At 44.8% G+C, this 20,473-nt stretch overlaps 1 protein-coding gene and 1 pseudogene across 3 annotated transcripts in view; both read right to left on the bottom strand.

The window, feature by feature from the left end:
• Positions 1 to 20,473, bottom strand: part of LOC146197702 (uncharacterized) — a 152,641-nt gene that overhangs the window by 53,289 nt on the left and 78,879 nt on the right. For all 3 annotated transcript variants that reach the window (XM_084599612.1, XM_084599611.1, XM_084599613.1), the window contains 3 exons: positions 20,110 to 20,205; positions 12,848 to 12,982; positions 2,983 to 3,104 (listed from right to left, as the gene is read on the bottom strand). In XM_084599612.1, the coding sequence (XP_084455738.1) occupies positions 2,983 to 3,104; positions 12,848 to 12,982; positions 20,110 to 20,205 (353 nt within the window). The remainder of the gene's footprint in view (positions 1 to 2,982; positions 3,105 to 12,847; positions 12,983 to 20,109; positions 20,206 to 20,473) is intronic.
• LOC146197704 (uncharacterized) lies at positions 6,328 to 7,436 on the bottom strand (annotated as a pseudogene).

The following is a 20,473-nucleotide window of genomic DNA, read 5'->3' as shown; positions in this document are numbered from 1 at the left end:
ACAAGATGATTGCAGACAGCATGCGGTAAACATGCTGTCGGTAAACAACGACGGTCCGAGTGCGGCTGTGATATGTTTCTGCTTCAATACTTTCAAGTCTATCCTGACTTAATTCGCCTATGAACGTTTTGTTGTAAACACAATAGACTTAGTACCAATGACAGACTCACGAATATGATGCCCATTTTACTTCCTCCCCCGTAGGGTCGTAGTAAACACGCACACCGAGCAAGCAGTGCCTCCCACAAGCCCTCCGCGCGAATGAAACGGTGGATCTCTCCCGCCAGCGCAAGAGCGTGCTAAAATTTGTTCTTGATTTAAACAATAAGCCGACAGCAAAAAAAAAGAAAAAAAAAATCTTTCTTGGGGATTCCTGACCTATATCATGGCATTGATAATTGCAATACAAATAAATTACGCAACACATTACTGCTGATGCGGCGCGCCGGTCATCGTCTGCACGCTGGCTCCGCTGCTAAGGCGTCGCCGAAATTTACATCTTTCTTTTACTGATACTATGGGATCGGCAGTAAGGCAGTTCCATGAGAGACTATTTACTCTAGCGCTGAGCAATTACAAAGCGCCGTCGGATGGGCCTTCGATGCTAAACAATTTAGGCCTTGTGACGACTAGGGAGTAGCACTTGACGAGAGTGCCGTAGTCCGCCGCGCCAGCGGGAGGCACCGCTTTCGTAAGCGCTGCTGTATATGTGCTGCGAATTTGTCGTCTCCGTTCATGGTGCAGCTGAGAGTGTACGTTTTTCGACGTTTTGCTCAACAATACGTCGTGCAAACGAACCTGCTACGACGTACGGGACGGGGGTATACGATGTTGCGCCGCAGGACGAACACCAAGGCTGCATAAAAACGTCGACGGATGGTACTTTATACACTACTTTTATGTGCTGGTCTTGAACCGTGGTTTAACTTGAAAGTACACATTGTTGAAGCAAGACAGCTCGATCGTACATTGAAATGGGTCGCACTTCACTTTAAATCAATGTGGCGATAACCGGAAAGTGCCTTTCGTAATATCTGCATTCCGCGTTCGGTAGCTGCCCGTACGGTTCATTCGCTATGTGTTTGTGTGTACAGTTACCATCGAGATAATAAAATATAATTGAAAATACATGTATCGTGAAAGATACAACAGATAAACCCTCACTGCGGAAGTGGAGCGCAGTCCTTCGAAGTCACCCCGGCCGGTAGTGCTGTTTCCAACAGCTGCCGCCATGCCAAACGGATGGTATACGGTTTGCTCGCGCGCTCAAACAAAGCACAAATAGACCAAGGTGTCGGCTAGCTTTCACGAGCACCGCGAAACAGCACTTTTACACTACCGCACCGCAGCATAAACACGAACAGCACAGCCCAAGATGGCGTCAAGAGGAGCCGGAGCGGACTTTCCCAGTTTGGCTCATACGAGGCGCCACCATCAAACTAAAATGGCTGCACCCAGGCATCGAAACTAAAAAGGTCTATAGTCAAAAGATAAACACGCCACTTGCTGGAAGCGCTAGTTTTTCTACTAAGAGGCAAGTTTATGGCACATTCTAATTTGCTTTAGCAAAGTGGTGCATTGTTTATTTTATCTGAGGTGAGTTACTATTGCTCTAATGCATATTTTGGCGGTAGCGCTACAATCGTTCATAATAAATTAACCTGATATCACTTTAAATGGGCCCGACTGTATTTATACAATAAAAGCTCATCAATTCAAACTGCATGGGTATACCACAGGACATTGGATTAATCGGAGTTTGACCTAACGAATTAAATTTACACTGCAAACCATGAAGCAGTCAGGTAGTAATAGTACCCCTTTTGTTACTCTAAAGAATTCCGCAATTTTCTGCTTCAATTCCTCAAAGGCCTACAACACAGCTGAAGGCCTCTCCTATGAAACTGAAGAAAAGACGGGCAGTGGTCAGTGCACCCCAAATTGTACAATGCACGGCTGCATCGGAATTGCAAAGGGTGTGCAAGTGAGCATGGCTGCGAAGCTGGAAAATCGAGCAGTGCATGACCGCCTGCAAATTTCACTTCTCAACCAAAACAGTTGCGCGACCTGCGTGATTCGAAAGTCTGATATATTTGCAAGCCCTAAAAAGTTGTAGGATGAAATCAAATTCATCAAAATTCTTGAGCTTATAATTTTGTATTTCGATTAGAATTTTGTCTAAGTAACCCGAAAAACATTTAAAAACAGCCAGTTTCCTTGTCAAAAAGTGAAGATAGGTAAAGACATGCACGTAGACGGAGCATTACTGCAGAGTTACCATATTTACTTATGTAATGAACCTACTTCCTTAAAAAAAAAATTAACTGACTTTGTTTTCGCTCATCAATTAACGAAAACATGTGATGCGGTCAGCCGTGATCGTGATGCTGGCTTTTAGCATTGTTTGCTTCAAAAGGTACTGTGTTTGCTGCCATCATGTGTTCTAATGACTTTTGTCAGTGGATGGCGCCTGCCTGAATCATAGTGTGATAATAGAACATACTGAACACCAGACTTGCATAACTGGGCACGTCAAGCAAGCCATCGCACTGCCAACACTCCTGTCAAGGGCACAACGTCTTGGCACTCTGCCAATACCACACCGCGCCCTTCACACACACAACCCCGACAACAGCAGCCAATATCAAACGATAAGCACGCTATAATGTTAACTGTAATGTTATCGCGGCACGGTACCTTGGCGCACTGCCAAGGGATGCACTGGAGACTTCGATGACGGCTGAGCAAAATGAATCAAAGGGACGTGCTGACGGCTAACGCTTCCTTCTTTTTTTTTCTCAAGTTCTATGCAACAGAAATAGGGGGTGGTTTCAATGCGCGAGTTTATCAACCATAGCTCCGACGACTAATGCAAGGGTGCTGTGCGCCAAAGTACTGAACTTAAGCAAAAACCAAAACCACACACACAGACGGAAGCATGGTAAGTTGGGCCGTTCGATCAAGGACTCCCCAGCCACTCACTTCTTAGTGATGAGCAGTGAGTTGAGGCGTGTCAGGTAGCTGGTGTGCTTGGCGCCAGTCGACAGGACCATCTCCTTGAGTTGTAACCGCTCCTCCGAGTCAAAGCCACTGGTGCAGATGATCTGCGAAGCAATGGCCACAAAGCAACATTCATTTCTGGCTTCTGACAATGGCGTTAAAAAAAAATGCATAGTACTACAAATTGTTTTATCCAACAACAATCTATACTGAATGCAATCTTAAAGGGACAGAACAGTGGAATTTAGGTCTCGATTTTTTTTCGCCGCAGTGGAAAGATGGATGTCTAAAATGTTAGATTCCATAACGGTTTTGTTAGAGACTCTAGAAAATTTTTACCGGGAATTTTTCGATCAATGCGTGCCGTTTTTATGTAGTCTGATGCTGGAAACCATGAGCAGCGACCGCGATGACGACTGGTGGTCGACAAAAAAGACGTACCGAAAACAAATATAACTTTCACTCGCCAGACAGTAATCAGACATTTTTTGCGTAGAGTAACATCCTTTTCAGTTTCACACTCAGTGCTGTTACGGCACAATAACGCACATTCTCGTCGATGAAAGTTTTAGTGGGCACTGTCATTGCTTCATTCACGAAATTGCAAACACTCTGGCGCCATCTAGTCGTAAAACCTGAAAGCATACCTCTCGCGGTGCAAAAGCAGGGGTGGTTTTTATTTAAGGGCGCACTGGAGAGAGCGCAAAATATAATAAATTATGGCAAGCACTCCTAGAAGAAAAGAGAACAATGTGCAGTTACAAAAATCAGCTATATTTTGCTGACATGTAGTCACGTGGGCGGCTACACTGAAAGTACTAGCGTTTCTCCGCTAGATAGCGCCTCAGTTGTTTTTATGAGATTTTCAATGGCAAATTAAAATTGTAAGGCCTCATTTCTTTGATATTGTAGTGCTCGATCTGTACTGTATGAGGCAAGATCTTTTCATCTCCTCCATAATCTCCGGGCATATTTTGGCCAGTGTTCTGTCCCTTTAACACAAACCATTCCAGTGCTCAATGTGTTCAGCCAACTTGGCCTCTCACGATAAAGATTTAGTTTCTGGGCAACCAATGCATGATATTATGAACAGTGTGCAAACGTCAATACAGTAAAAGCTCGTTAATTCGAACTTTACAGGAGTGGGGAAAAAGTTCGAATTATCAAATGATCTCAAAAAACTTGCAAGAACCATCTGCATTACAGTAAATTTATCATATTTACTCACGTAATGGACCCTCTCGTATAATGAAACCACCGCCAACTTTTGCCGCTGAGAATTTTGAAAAAAAAAAAGTCAGCGTTAAGGCATCCCTGCACTTCATGCCATCGCCTTGACCTTTGCTCTACCAGGGAGAGGCCAGGGGTGAACTTCGCAGACTGCAAGCGGCCTTTACTTCTCACCAGCACTCATCCTTCACGGTGTGATGCTGCAGCAGCAGTGTGGGCCCTTCACAAGCAGCCTGCATCACGTGTGAGGCTACACAGCTCGACGCGCTGAACGGCACTTGAAGAGCGCATATTTTCAAAAAGTGCGTAAAAACCCCTCTACCACCGTTGCCGCAGGCTGGTGCAGACAGCGCAAAGTTCATTAAAGCGATAGTAAAACTATATAGCCAGCCTATAAGGTGGTGTTGGATGAGGCCATTTGTCTACCCTCACACTTGACGACGCATGCACGTCAGAGGTAGGTCAACTGCGCAACATGTAGTTCAGGTTAAAGGAATGCTATTTTAACAATCACTTTGTTGTCATGCAGCGTATCTGGATGTGGCCTCAGCGGGGCAGGACGCGCGTAGTGCCCGTCCGAAGCCATAGGACTACCAAAGTGTTTTTTTAAAATTCCCTGACTTTTCCAGGTTTTCCCTGACTATTTCCATTAAATTCCCTGACCAAAGTCCTGAAAAACCGTTTCGACTAATGCCATTAAAACGAATATATTGCATAGATAGACATTATGCACAATGCAAAATATTTTATTCAGGTGTACAAAACAGCTGATCTGCTGTCAAAGAGAGAAAAAACATTGGTCAGCTGTTTTAGGGACCTTGTTTTAGAGAATTAATTTCTTCCTCAAGACAAGCAGCCTGCAACTGTGCATCGTCGATGACCTTTTGCCTCTTTTGTTTAAGCTCTTTTACAAGAGCAGCCCCTCTCTTCTTCCTTTCGGCATGCGATGTGTCCAACCTCTCTTGCTTCTTTCTTTGCAGGTCTTCCTTCCATCGGGCATTGGCACTGCGGACCATTTGCATCATTGTGTTTGTGACCAACTTTGGCCACACCTCCAATAGCCGAGACTGTGTCATACACTACTCTTTGCGCAATTAGCGACTCCTCTTTCAGGTTTTCAACAAGGCACTCTTTGTTGACTGAGAACCCTCGTTCCACAGCTGCATTTCCATGGGACAAGCTAAGAATGATCGTGATGAAGGAAAATAGCTCCTTATGGTTGCGCGAACACAATTCAAACCAGAGCGTGTCCAACCCCTGCTCGTTTCTGTCAAATTTGGTCAATGCCACCTGTGCAGAGCTCAATGAGCATACCTCAACATAGGAACGGTGGGTACGCTCAGCTTCCAAACCAGTCAGCCACTGGTGATCTGTTAGCACTTCCAGGGCAATGCACAGTTGCTTTGCACCAACCTCTGGAGACAATGCGATAGCTGGATCCAAGCAGCTCGCTCCTCTGGTCAACTTGTATTGTAAAGGTGACCTTTCCATCACTTTTTGTGAACACTTCTTTATGAATGCAATAGTCTTTTTTGAAGCTGAGCACAGCTAGCTGCGATGGTGTGGAGATCTTGCGAAGCTCATTTTTTGCAGCAAACCCAATGTTGAATGTAGTAGAAGCAATCATGTTATCAGGTTTCTCCAAGTCAATCCTAAGTAGCTTGGTGGACGTGTTGGCAGCTTGCAGGACTTCCTTCCGGACGATTCTAGCGAGCAATGACCGCAACAGGCGATCCAGTGTAGGGGCTAAAAAGGGCACCATAGGCTTGTCCGTCTGAAATTCAGCCAAAAATGGTTCCAAGTCTTCAGCAATTGATAGCATAAAAGCTAATTTAACAGGCAGCATCTTGTCCCCTACTGCATTTTCAACAATGCTGTAGCTAGCACACGCTGGCGCCTTTTTCGCTTGCTTAGAGCATTCCACGAATTTCACCAAGTTCGGAATAATAGCAAGCGCTCTTGAAATCACCTTGCTATTATCAAGCCATCTTACCCGGAAGAATTTCAACGGAAACAGGGCACTTCCTGTGAAGTGGATATAGTCTGCACGACGTGCTGGCACATACTTGAATAGATTATAGCTCCCACGAAGAAACGCTACCAGATCCCAGTGCGTTGCAGAGTGGCCTGTTTTAAATGCACCATTGACAACAGGAGTCCACATCTTCCAATGTCAAGAAGTTGGTGGGTTGAGTCAGATTCTCTAAGTTCTTGTTTGAGGGACCTCAGAAACTTCAAGTTCACATTTGGCCCGTCCATTGACACTTGTAGTATCTTCGTTTGATTAATACCTTCTGTGGCTTTCCTAAAAGCAACAACCAAATCTTCTGCGGTGGTGTGCCCCAAGAAACACAAAGTTAGGTAGTGTGTTTTCACAGTGGCATCAGTTTGGTCCCAGTACCTGATCAGTACATTCATCTGTTCTTTCTGAGTGACTTTGTTGAGCGACTTATCAAATGCAACCACTAAATAAGGAAGGCTAGAAAGGTTTGTCAGCAACTTCTCTTGAAAGTATGGACATGACAAATTGTGTATCCGACTTTGTCCTTTCCAAGCTGCATTTTAGTGGCGACCTCACATGTAGGGAACATAAACGGAAACAGCGAGGCAGAGGCTGCCGCTGATCGAAAATATCCGTGGGTCATTACAGTGTTCAAGCACCACATGATCTCGGCCTTAGTAACTTCATTCTTCAATAGAAAGCTACTCACTGATGTCTTCACAGAGGGGCTAAGTGCTTCCGTGGTGGTGGCTGGACGCAGCTCCGGAGCGCTACAAGCACTAGCGCTACCTCCGAACGAAGCACTCGTTGGCGCTGCGGAAGGCGAGCCGCTATTTGTCACAGTCTCGAAAAATGAGACGACCCGAGTCTGGGAAGTGCTTTGCTGAGATTTCATAGCAGCTTGATGTTTCTTACTCTCAGCATGGCTAGTAATTGTCGTTTTCCCCATGTTGCTCAAGGAGAACTTCTTGCAGCACATTGTGCAGCGAGCACTATTTGGGTCATTTGGTACAGGCCTAATCCAATTTGCATGTGCGGAGATTTCCGGGTTTGTCCAGTCGGGGTTGAAGCAGCATTTCTTTGACAATGACATCGTCACTTCCACACATATGTTCACTTCAGGAGCACAACACGAACTTTCAAACTGAAGGTCGAAATGCACGTGGTAGGAAAGATCATAACGTGCATGCAGAGCCAAGTGTGCTTGATCGGGAAACGGAAACGCAAGAGCGGCAATTACTACGAACGAATGGAGTGCTATGCAAGCGCCTCTGAGAGGAGAGATGAAAAACAACGATTAGGTGATGATGATACTTTGAGTGGTGGCGTGCGCCATCTAGTATAGTGTCACGCACCGACGCGACGGGAATCTCCGAGGCCAGTGCGAACATGGTGCCACGCCGTCACAGCCGCACTTCGCTTTTAAAGCGTTAACTTCATTGCGCTCGTGGCATCTCATGGCTACGCCTGGCCGCACCTGCGGCTACTGGTACGTGCAGGCGAGCGGGCATTGGGAAATTTCCCTGACTCTGCAATCTTTTTAGAAATATCCCTGACAATTCCCCGACTTTTCCCGGCATCTTAAAATTCCCTGACAATTCCCGGTTTTCCCGGTCGGTAGACACCCTTAGAGTGTCTGCCCTAGAAAGGGAGCTGCATTCACTGAGACAGATTGAATCCAATGCCGCACACTCCACTGCATGCTCTGTTGACGTCTTGCGTCAGGATTTGGTCAAACTTAAAGTGTCGCTTGATGATGTGAATAAAAGATCTAGAAGATACTTCGGCTGGATGATTCTTTAAACGAAACTTGATGTGAATCAGAACAAAAGATAGTGGCCTTCTGCCAAACTCAACTAGGTGAACAGGTTCCTTCCGAGCGCATAGAGCGTGCTCCCCGGCAAGTTGAGCGTGCTCACTGGCAAATTCCAAGAGAACAAAAACCGCCCTATCTTTATAAAGTTCTGCAGTTTCAAGGATAAGGAGCGCATACTATAACGCTCCTTATACTATAACTATACTATAACGCAGTCTCAAGCTAAAGGATACAAGCTTTGCAATTCATGAGAATCTCGCCTCTGCCGTCAGACTTCCGCGATCTAAACTTGTACATCATGCAAAAGCCATGAAATGCCCTTTTAAACTGCAGCACGATAAGCTGCTTATGGGTAAGAAATGCTTCACATACGATTCAGCTCAGGACTTAATTATTGAGTTAAAGGAATGGCAAAGAGGGAGGCACCTGCGCAATTGGCCTGTGGGGCAAGGTGAGCATAAAAACCGTCCAGTCCACCAATGTCGACCTTACATTTTTGATAGTAAACTATAGGAGCATAAAAAATTAGCTGTGGTTTAGCTTGTGGTTAAACCTGGAGTTACGCGAGAGCAATCTGAATGGCTACGCTTAGGTTCGACTTGAAAGTAAAGAAATGGCGTTTGCATATAGTATTTTACTCTATGGTTTTAGCTTTATTTATGCCATAGGAGAATCACTTCACGTATGAGTACCCCTTCCCTCTCGTCGTTGAACATTCTCATTCGGGTATAGAAGACTTCTAGCGGTATGACGTCATCTCTACGTCGAACTCCGGGGCACACCGCCGTCACAACGTTCAGACGAACCTTATGTCCTAGCAACTCGCTGTTGTCACTCACCTCGACCAACTAACGAGTTATCTGTCTTCTTCTTTTCTTTCTCCATGGTTATAGGCACAGTCATGATTTTATTTTTAGTTTCAAAGATTTCCACCTGGTTTTCACATGTACCGTTTCGACCGCCATCTGTATGGCAGTGGTGTTCTTCTCGATTCGTGCCTTCAGTCGTCTCCTAGTTCCAGCTCAGAGCCATATCCGTCATAGCAATGGACACCTACTAACAGTTGGCTCTTCTTACCGTCCCCCCGCTCTCACTTCACCTGAATTGTATAGATTATTGTCTGACTTTCTGTCTACAATAAATAATGACTATATTATCGGTAGTGATATAATATATCTGAAGTTCAGTGGTTAAACAATAAGCCTGACCTTAAATATTTATCAGCACTTTCCTTAGCTTTTCCCAACCTAATATTGGCAAATGATCTCTACCAGTTTGTTACTGATCCTACTAGGTGATCCATAACAACAGCATGACAGACGGGACATAGAAAAATTGTCGAAGTATTGTCGATCCTACTAGGCTTGGCCCTAGCCAGTTTTCTGCTCTAGACCTGTTTTTCTCAAACTGGGCTTCGCTGGTATCTGATAACTCTGTCATTCTGGGTATTAGTGACCACGACTGCATTGTCCTAAACACTTACAGGAGGCATCGTAATCCTAGAGTATGTGACATGTTACATTGTCCTGGGAAGGATATAAAAATAGCAAACAAGGTTGCAAAAGAAAAATATTTCTTAGAATGAGGTCCCAAGTTAAAGAACAATCCGAAAGAAATGTGAAAGTACTCAAAAACAAACGGTAGAAAATTAACTGGCATTCTGAGCCTAAACAATGGTAATATATTAGTTACAGATAACTATGAGAAGACCTGCTACTTTAATACTTATTTCCAGTCTGCTTTCAAGACTTCATTCCATCATAAGGTGCCGGTTACTCATGACGTTGTGTTAGTCTATGACGGAACTCATTGTGACTTACAGTGGCGTTGTCAACTTGTTGCCAAGATAGATGTCTCAGCAAATGGTCCTGATGGCCTACCTTTCTACGTGTTAAAGGCATGCTCCAACATGAATGCCTATTATCTGGTTTTGATATTTGAAAAATCCTTAGGTTCTTCAACTTTACCTCAAGAATGGAAAACTGCAAATGTAGTCCCAATTCATAAAAGTGTCCCAAAACACATTGTGTCCAATTACAGACAAATTTCGTTCACAAGTGTACGCAGTAAAACGAAAAACAGTGTAAAGCGCTGCAATAAAGCATTTAGAAAACAATAGTTTTTTTCACCAAATCCCAGCATGGTTTTAGATCTGGCCATTTGTGTTCAACACAACTCTTGGAATTCACTCATGATCTGTTTGTTTCATTCGACGTTGGTGTACAGATTGACTGCATATTTCTGAACTTTAAAAAGCGTTTGATTCTGCTCCCCATGTTTTGTTGTTGCATAAATTATCTTTTCTAGGTTTTCCCAACCTGCTAATTGACTGGATTCAGTGCTATCTACAGGATAACAAACAACGCGTTGCAATTAATGGCTCACAATCCGATTATGTTGCGGTCACCTCTAGAGTCCCTCAGAGATCTGTTTTAGGGCCCCTGCTGTTTTTGATATACATCAATGATATTGTTTATGAACTGTCCTGCAAAATAAGTCTGTATGCAGATATTGCGTCATTTATCCCAGCATCAAGTGTTCCTCTGACCATGATTATCTCCAAAGAAATTTGGACTGTATACAGTGCTAGTGTATTAAGTGGCAGATGTCTCTTAACCCCACTGAGTGTCAATTTGTCTTCTTGACATGTAAATGCGACCCATCCCTGTTAAATTATACTTTAGATGCTGTACAACTGTCGCGAGTAAGCGAATACATATATCTGGGGGTTTATTTTTCATCTAATTTAACCTGGCATAAACATGTGAAATACATATCAGCAAGGGCTTGCAAAATGCTAAATTTCATAAAAATTTCATTTCATAATTTCAGAAAAGCGCCTGCCCAAATTCGAGAAATAACTTACTTTACTAACATAAGATCTATTTTGGAGTACGTCTGTACAGTTTGGGACCCCCAAACTAAACTTTTTTGCGACATGCTTGAGAAGATACAAAACCGTACAGCTCAATTTGTCTGCAATAATTATGCCTTCATGCCTACCGTCACATCATAAGGGATGGGTTGAAATGGGCAGTAAAAGCTCGTTAATTCGAACTGCACGGGACCGAGAAAAAAGTTCGAATTATCGAATGGCTTCAGAAAAACTGACCAAAACCATTTGTATTACGGTAAATGTACCGTATTTAGTCGCGTAATGAACTCGCATAATGAACCCACCCAGCCCGGATTTGTGCCTACAAATCTGAAAAAAAAAAAAAAAAATAATAATAATAATAATAAAAAATAAAATAAAGGCGTCTGTCGTTAGTGCGCGTCCCTCCGTTTCCAGCATCCACAACACATTTCTTGGCAGTGCGCCAAGATGCTGCGCAGCGATAACAGCGTGTTTATCTTTTTACTTTAGCTCCGGCAGGGGAGAGGAAAGCGAACTTGGCAAAGTGCCAGCGCTTGTCGGGTTGTGCAAGCCACCTTTTCAGTATGTTCGCTTTACCATGCTTTGAGTGACTGGGGCGGGCAGCGCCCTCTACTGCCACTCCAATCATCGGAATGAATGGTGCTAAAAGCCGGCCTCATGATCGCGGCTGACTCATGTGCTTCCGTTGACGACTGATGGGTGAAAGGATAGATGGCTATCACAAAAAAAAAAAAAAAAAGAAGTTTAACCCATAGTGCCGGTCCGAGATCATAGCCTTTTATGGGCGTTGGCTGGGACCTCGCCGACAGTACTTATCCCTATTTCCAAATTAACAGGGTTGGAATTAACGAGTGTTTAGTTGTGAGCTACAGTCAGAGGTTGCGCAAAAGAAAGAGCAGGCAGCCGCCGCAGCGCGACCATGCACTGACCTTGTCGCGGCCGCCGTCCCCTCCCTCCAACGCCCCCGGCCACCACGCCGGTCATGGCGCCATTTAAGTTTTACCCACTCTTCCATGGTTTTACCTGGTTCCATCTTCTGTCCCCGTTTTGGACGTGCACAGCCTCTAATTATGCCTACCGATCGCAGAGGTGTTTCTTTACTTTCTTTTTTTTTTTTGCCGCGTGATGTGTGCCAAGCCGCACAGACGAGGCGGCGCGTAGTTCGAATTATCCGTAGCGGAACTGACTCGCGTTCGAATTAACGGGCTTTTTTATACACAGATCTCTATGGAGCTTGGCCGGACCAAGTAGTCTAGTTCGAATTATCCAAAAATTCGAATTATCGAGGTTCCAGTTAATGACGCAGAAAAAACTTGCGATTAGAAATGCTCAACAGAATGTATTTTGGAACAGTTAGAGTCGACAGAGAAGCTTACTTTTTGCCTCCTCATTTTGTGTGTAAGAGGTGCGATCACCAAGACAAAATAAGAGAATTTAATTGTCGGAGCAATGTGTTTCGTTATTCATTTTTTCCCCACACTGTCAATGAAATAGACTTCCACCGAAAACTGCTGAATGTCCCAATGAAACATTGTTTCGGGCTTTGTTGTCAGATGTGTGGCTGCTTGTGCGATGCCTCCGTTTAATTTGCTCGTTCATTCCTGTCAATTTTTTTTGTCTGTGTTTGTTATTGTGGCACCATTCTGTTCTTTTCTTGTCTTCTTTTTCACACAACCTCTAATTTCACAAAAATTTCAGCTTCCAAAGATTAGTATTTCTTCCAATCCTTTAAAGCGTACGCAAATTAATCAGGATTTACAGTACCACCTTTTGGCCCTGCAAAAAGAGAAGCTCTAAACAGATGCTTCAGAACTGAAACATACCAATGGGCTGGACAGCAAGAAAGCAACGTGAAAAAGGCAAAGAATGAAGGGGCACATTTTGCATGAGATGAGATAGGAGAAAATGGCCCTACACCGACCTGGTTCTTGCATGGTTTGCTGTCCGAGTAGGGTGATGGAAAGTGCAAGGCATGCCAGGGTGCCTGCAGCTTCTTCTTGAGCAGCACATCATTGAGCCAAAATACTGTGATGCACCGTTTATTCTCCCGCAGCGCCTAGAGTGTGCAACAGTAAACAATGGACACCCAATGAAAGTGGGCACCAAAATACACTGGCATGAAAGTTGAGGGAATAGACAAGAATCAGTGATGAAATCAAACACCTCAATGATAAAAAGCAAGCAGCTAAAACAATCACGAAAGCACACATGCTAAATTAATGAAATTGACAATTTGTTTTATAACATAGAAATCAGTCAGCTCTCATGCTGGGAATCCTTCAAAATGTGTGTGGCTTTCCCAAAAAGAAAGCCTTCATTTGCAGCAAAAGTGGTCCTTCACTTGTGTTTATCACTACCAACTCCACTATGTGCCATTCATATGCCCACTGGGACTGCACTGAACCTTGCTTATAATGAACTCTCAAGCCACCTCGACATGTTTATTACGCTGAGAACATGGAGGGGGATGATGTACCCTTTCAGAGTTTTGGTTTTGCTGTCTTTTTGATGAGAAAATAACGCTTACCATTAACACCATTACAGCAAAACCCCACTGATAAGTATTTAAAAAATTTGAGGAAACATTATCTAGGAAAAAATTTGATACAAATGACCTCATTTTGAATAGCATAATTGTTGAAAAATGTAGAATAAGATTTCATGGTGTAACGCAAGAACAGCTCTTCTCTTTTTTCTTAGTTCTCACAGAACTCTGTAAGCATCTGTGTTGTTCTCAGTACGAGGAAGATTAAACAACACATCCAGTATGCCGGTGGCGAGCCAGGATTACTTCGTTATTTCAAGATGCTTTACATCATTACACTGTGGACAAGCCATCATGATGCCCGACTGTCACCGCATTCATGCTCTTCATGCTGTGCTCCTCGACGCTGATCCGCTCGTGTGTAAGTGCACAGGTAGCAGTTTTCTAAAATGAATCGCCCTCATGCCCCTAAGGCACAGCAAAGAAGTAGCTGTGTCCAGTCATGGGCAGTATCAAAGATACATGTATCTTCGATACTATCTTTAGATACATTTTGTGTATCGCTGCTAGGTATCGCGTGCTGAAACTGAAAGTACTGGAGCATCAGTATCGAAAATACATTTTTAGTGTATCGTGTATCTTAAAGATACTCGATACTCTAAAAAAAGAAACAGCAATCTGCAAATACTGAAGCCGCTGTGATTCAGACATCAGACAGCACAAGCCGGGAGGCAGATTGGCTTGTGCCACTGCCCGAGTTCCCTCCTGTTCAGCCATTTTATTTTTGTTGATGTCCTCTAGCTTTTAGCAAAGAAAGCACAGCTTCAAAAGTCTGTTATTGCACTAATCGCAAAATGACTGCTCAGTTCCCCAAGTGCACGCACCTATAAGCATTTTAACACAGAGAAGACTGAGAGAACACCGGGTGAGTAATGTGTAGTACATGAAATGAAAAGCAACAGAAAAATTTCCAGACTTAATTTTATGCAGCTAGGTGATCACAGGTCAGTTAAAATGTTGAAAATTTTCGCTAGGCTGCTTGTGAAAGAGATCGCTTTATTGTAACTAAGGATTCAGAACAATGTGAAGCTGTGGCAAGGCCAGGTGCCCAGACAGCAGAACTTCAATAAAGCCGTGCTGTCGCATTCCTCTAAGACCTTTGAAAAACCGCTTATACACTGAAGGTTCCAGAAAGCACGCTAAGATTTCCAAATTTCGCTAATGATATTACCGCCTTTATCGTATTGGGAGTTCAGTGATGTATCGGAGTATCGACGATACAGTATCGGGTATCTGTATCGAAAATCTATTTCGGTTCTGTATCTTGCATGGGTATCGGAGATACAATTTTTCATGGTATCGAGTATCGGTATCGAAGATACTCTTTGAAGTATCTTGCCCCAGCCCTGGCTGTGTCCTTCCTCTTCATGTTGTGTCTCTGCAGGAGCAGTCCTGTCATGTTAGCTCATTGCCACCTTTTTTTTATGCTCCTCCCCCAAGCATCTAGACATTGCAAAGAAACCCCCATGGTGGGTGAACGCTGCTGCAAACCAGCTCATCATGAAAGCAGTAGAAATTGCACATTCCAGGAACATATTAAAAGGAAGAAAAATAGTGCACTAACACTATCAGAGATTTCTACAGCCCGCAATTTTGACCGCATCAATTGGGAATGTACCAGTCAGGTTCTACTGTAATGTTATTTATAGTGGCTCTCTTGTGCCCCGCTGACACAATACCACGTTCTGTCACTGCCGCTGCAGCCTCGTGGGAAGGAGGTAGGGAAGCGAGGAAAAGAAGGCTGAGAGAGAAGGAATAAGGAAGGACACTGGCGGCGGTAGCAATCTTAAAGACCAGAGCAAAGTGTCTTCCAGAGCCTGACACTGACGGCTCGAAAATAAGAGTTTGTTTCTTTGCCCTCCTCAAACCAGCCATCAATGAAATGGAATCAGGATCATCCCGCGCCTCCTCATTTTACCATCCCTAGCTGAAACGTGCCCACCCGATTGTGTGTGCATACACAGTTTCACTGGGAAACATTGTTGGCAAGTGTAAAACGCGAGATCGGCTTCACAGATGAAAGGGGTGAAATCAGCACACTCTTCTAGCCCTTGTATCGATCCTAGCGCAATAAATGAGACGCAGTACCTCTGAATGCAGGCAGCGTGCTACATCTGGCACTAATTTTGGGCAGAATAGTGAAAGCTACAGGCAGTGTATTTCCAAACTGAAAACAGTGTAAAATTAGAGGTCAACTGCATCAGCATTAAACAAAATATTTGCCCCCTCCAAAAAACAACGAAACACCATTAACAGCGGCAAGCATTGTTGCCTCTCTGGAACAATCGGCCAGCACTTTGTATTTGAACGTGTACGACAACAGTTCAAACCAAAACATTTACATGAGTCAAGTCATTCATTGTTTATCATTTAGACGGTGCTGCTTTCTAGGCTGCATTCTGAGTTGCTTTGAAGTGTCTTTCCACAGCTTTCTTTTTCAAACAATTACTGCCCAGAAAATAACATACAATTTTCCCCCATGTGTTGTCGTAAGGTTGCATTATGAGGTATGTTGCAGACAATGTCGTCATTTGAAACACTTTGAGATGACCTGAAACACTGGTGCACTGCGTCATTTAGTTAGGAAATCCACGCTTGGGCAGGCTGCACCAACATGTGTGCCACCTTTGCCACTACTACCCCAGAAAGTGTGGGAGGTGGCATACTCGCCACCTTGACGATCATAATCATCTTATTTCTGCATGCCTCTGCACTCTACACCTGCCAGCCAAGCGATGCCCAACTTCACGTACGAGCCCTGACGCGAACTTTTGTGCTCCTCTGCTCAAGTGCTCGAGCCATGATAAAATTTTTCATCATTTTCGTTTCAACCCAGCAATAAAATATAATTATGTTCAGTGTGCAGCAAAGTTCTACTTTGTTATAATAAAGCAAAATATGCATGGTGTTCTATAATACTTCCCTACAATGAGGATATCATTACACTGAAGTTTAAAAGGGTTAAACTGTACCTGTTTTCAAATCATTACCAAACCAAAGCTAGTACCTTCTAGAACAGTGGTTTTCAGCCAGGATGTGTCAGGGGAAAGGATGGGAGACCCCTTGAGACCAAGGCGAGAGGAAGGGGGGACCTTGTGCAGCGATGTTGTGCAAACTGTTGCTGCAGTTCCAGGAACAGGTCGCGGAATTGAGATTCAGTCAAGGCTAGACTGGCCTCTATAAAATGCCACTTAATAAGCCACCAGGCCACAGCCTGCAGAGGATATCGGGAAGAGGTGACACGTCTGCGCCAGTATGCGTGCTGCCAGAAGAGATTCGACTCCTTCCAACGTCGTGCTGCTCGCTCGTCAGACACACGAGACACTTTGCATTGTAGCCCTGTCCAGCAGTGCAGACGATCTCTCTAGCATGCTCACTCTCCATTTGCGCACTCGTTTCGCATTTTTTTCGCTTTGAGAAACTAAAATCGACTTTTAACCTCCATGCTTATAACCTGCAAAACTGCGTCTAGTCCGGCCAGCGCTATTGCGCGGCCTTTGTTATTATTTTTGTGTGTGTGTGGCTTTTGCGGACCTCAAAAATCCCTTCACGGTACAATATTTGTCTAAAACAAAAAAGAACAGTGCAATTCAAACATGGCAAATGTGGCTGGTTGTCATCTATGCTGCGGTGGATGGCCACACTGTACTATTCTTAATGGCTGTCCAACATTAACAAAATATTTTATGAATGTACAGTCGAGTCCATTTATAACAATATTCAAGTGCCACGAAAATTCCATTGTTATAACCGATAATTGTTATAAATGGTTTGCACGAAAAAAAGCATAACAACTGCAAATAGGGGTCACGGACGGCAAGTGACATGCGAGCTCTGCCAATACATCGTTTTGGTGGCCCCGAAAGGGGTCTTGCAAAAAATATGAGAATGTTGCCGCAGCTGCCTCTCAGCTTCAGAAATCCCGAAGTAACGATGGGGTGAAGGGAGAGAGAGAGAGAGAGACAAAACTTTTATTTAAATGCAGAGGAGATTGGGGCACGCAGGCCCCTGGGGTGAAATCGCCACAAGCATCTCGCCACGTACTCCTCACTGGCTTGCACGAGAAAACCCTATGTCCGTTAGCCTTGCTTGCCTTACGCGAAGCGTGTCGACATCCTTCTCCATGGCATCTAGGTACCCCACGTAGTGCAGCGGAAAGTCCCTTGCGAAAACAAAGCCCCGGAGGGACTGAATCAACTGCAGGGCCTCCTGCGAGAACAACGTTCAGGCAGCCTGCCCTACCGCGTCATCGTCGCTGTTGTTGCCGTCACTGTCGTCGTCAGGCGCCTTGTCGAACGCATTTGCGCCCACTGTCAAGCGAGGACTTTTCTTTGTCGAACTTCTCAGTAGAGCGGATGATCGTCGACATCGTCAGTTGCGATAGTGCGTACTCCTTCACGATACTGCACTTCGTCTCCAAATCGATAGCCACGCGCTTTCTTTTCACCGGCAACATCGTCCGATAATCGGCGGGCGGATCAGCCATCTTCCGTTTGGCGGCGATTCAAATGAGACGGAGAAACCGCGTGGCCAGGAACGACTTCGACGCAACCAACTTGCACAAACAACCAAACCCGTTGGCAGAGCTGGGCAAAATGAGAGGCAAGCAGGCGAGTGAGAAGATCAGCAGATCAGTGCTGTCGGTGCTTTGGCGAAGTCCATTTGTGTTTCGGAGGGTGGCGCAGCGTAGAGCTATGGGCGCAGTCCATTTGTGTTCCGAGGGCTGGAAGGGCAGCGGGAGAAAGACGCGCAAGGCTTACAATGTGGAGAACTCTATAGGTCTATTCACACTTGCGACTAGATGAGGTCGCGCGACTGACCTGAGGAGAGGAGCTCGCCACTACCATGTTCACACTTGCGACTGTCGCCTTCTCGTTCTGTTCTCGTTCCGAACAAGAACCACCGGGAATGACGCCGTTCGCGAGCTTTTTCAGTCTCCTTCGACGCGAAACGCTTCCGCCATCCTTGAGCTCGTCCCGCATACTTCTAATTTTGCCTGCAAAACATCATGTTTGATGATTCAAGTGAGGAGGAGGAGGACGTCGTCGCCGTTTTGATGTGCGCTGCAGCCGCGTGAGCAGTTGCAGCGCGCTCGACGCAGAAACAACGACGATGGCGTCGGTGGTCCGCTAATGATGACATCCTATTGATGTCATCATCCCCTGCAAAAACTCTTTTTGAGCGCTATCAGCGCCACCTGCCTCAGATTCACCTGGTTCAGTACGTCAGGCACAGTTGGGAGTAGGAGAGCTGCTGGGCGACAACATCGAACGCCGGTAGCAGCCGCTTGCCAGACACTTCAGCTTTTTCAAGCGAGCCCGTGCGCATGCCGTGCTCTCGTGTTTCCAGGAGAGCGCCGATGATGAATAGACGGTGTCAATCACCGTGGTGTCAATATAAAGCGTAACGAGCAGTTGAATTTTTTCCGTTCTCCAGAATGTTGCGCCTGCGTGAAAAACCCATTTCTCAAAAGTTCGTGGTACTAACCAGATAGTCCGAATATCTTTCCAATCTCCTCCCAAGCCATATCCTTCTCCCTGCCTTTGAATTCCGGGTGCCGTTTGTTGAAAAGGTAGAGGTATTCTTTAATTGCATTGAGAAGGTGCTCGATTGAGTACTCCATTTTCTCATCTTCCCACCAATTTCCAATTTGCCGCCGGCGATGACAACCAGATGTGCGCAGGCATGACCTACTTCCGGTACCTCGCTGATTGGTGAAATGGTTTGTGACAAGTGGTCGCGTGACTGGAAATTCGAGCAGTGCCCGATCGGCCCGCGGCAGTCGCTTTTCGACCGATGCGACCATTTGCGACTGTCGCTTTTCGACCAAAATGGTCGTGCGACCGCTGCTAATTGCAAGTGTGAACGGGCCTTATGGCAGAGAAGGCCAGAAAACAGGGTCTAATGTATGAGCGTGCGGCGGGGAGGGTGCAGCAGCTGGAATTTTTTTTTTTTTTCTCCAAGGATTTCACATTCCACTACCTTTCGGCACGAGCACTCAGGAGCCAGACATCCCATTGTTATAACCGATAATGTGGCAAGGGAGCATTGTAGTAAGCGGGTTATTTTACCATAGAAAACATACAAAAGTGGACAGTGCTGCAGGTTTTCATTGTTGTAACCAATATATTGTTAAAACCGGTATCGTTATAAGTGGACTCTACTGTAGTTTATTAAGAACCTCTATGCTAAAATAGGGATGACTGACCTTTAGGATCAACAGCTTGCCACTTCTGTACACTTCTGGCAAGATGCCTACCTTTTCTACCCAGCATGCTTTCTTTGGTGGGTATTTCTCAACTTGACACTCAATTTTGTACCTTCTCAACTTTCCTGCATAATGATTTAGCTGTTCACTGTGAGATAATCCTCACTTTGTGTCAAGCCAGAGACAATACCACTGCATTTTGGGTAGTGAGGGCCTTCAAGAAGGAGCTCCTCGAGCTTCGCCTTAAGTAAACACAAATGAAATCATACCAATGGGCTTAAGTAAACACAAATGAAAACATAGCAATGAAAAATATGCAGACATAAAAGAAAGCACTATACTAATACAAGTGTGCTCATCGAGATTCCCCTACAACCTGTTTGCTTTGTACTTGCCAGTCCAATGTTCTGCAGAAAAGGCACTGACTGACCTGTGCCACAATGACGTTGCGTTGTGTCTCGCAGATGACGTGCGTGCAACGAGGGCTGTACATTTCTTCCACTTCACCACCACGCTGCATTATGACCTGGGCCACACAACACACACATCAAATCGTGTTAAACAAATGGGAAACAAGACAAGAGAAGTGGGCGTTAAGTATGCAATATACAGGGGTTCAACAGCTCGAATAGGATTTGTAGAAATGTTTGGAGCAGCAATATCTTAGTTTTGGAGCAATAAAATCCATATTTGGAGCAGCTCAGAGGGAAGAAAATAACTGCACTTTGCAGCACCAATTCAAATTTTGGAGTGGCTAAACATAGAACAAAACTTAGTTTCAGCACAAAAAATGA

The sequence above is a fragment of the Amblyomma maculatum genome, chromosome 3 (assembly GCF_055883805.1).
Source record: "Amblyomma maculatum isolate TAMU_Amacu chromosome 3, ASM5588380v1, whole genome shotgun sequence".
In the NCBI taxonomy this organism is placed as follows: domain Eukaryota; kingdom Metazoa; phylum Arthropoda; class Arachnida; order Ixodida; family Ixodidae; genus Amblyomma; species Amblyomma maculatum.
Note: the sequence above shows the minus strand (reverse complement) of the source record. Positions and strands in the feature narration are given on the sequence as shown.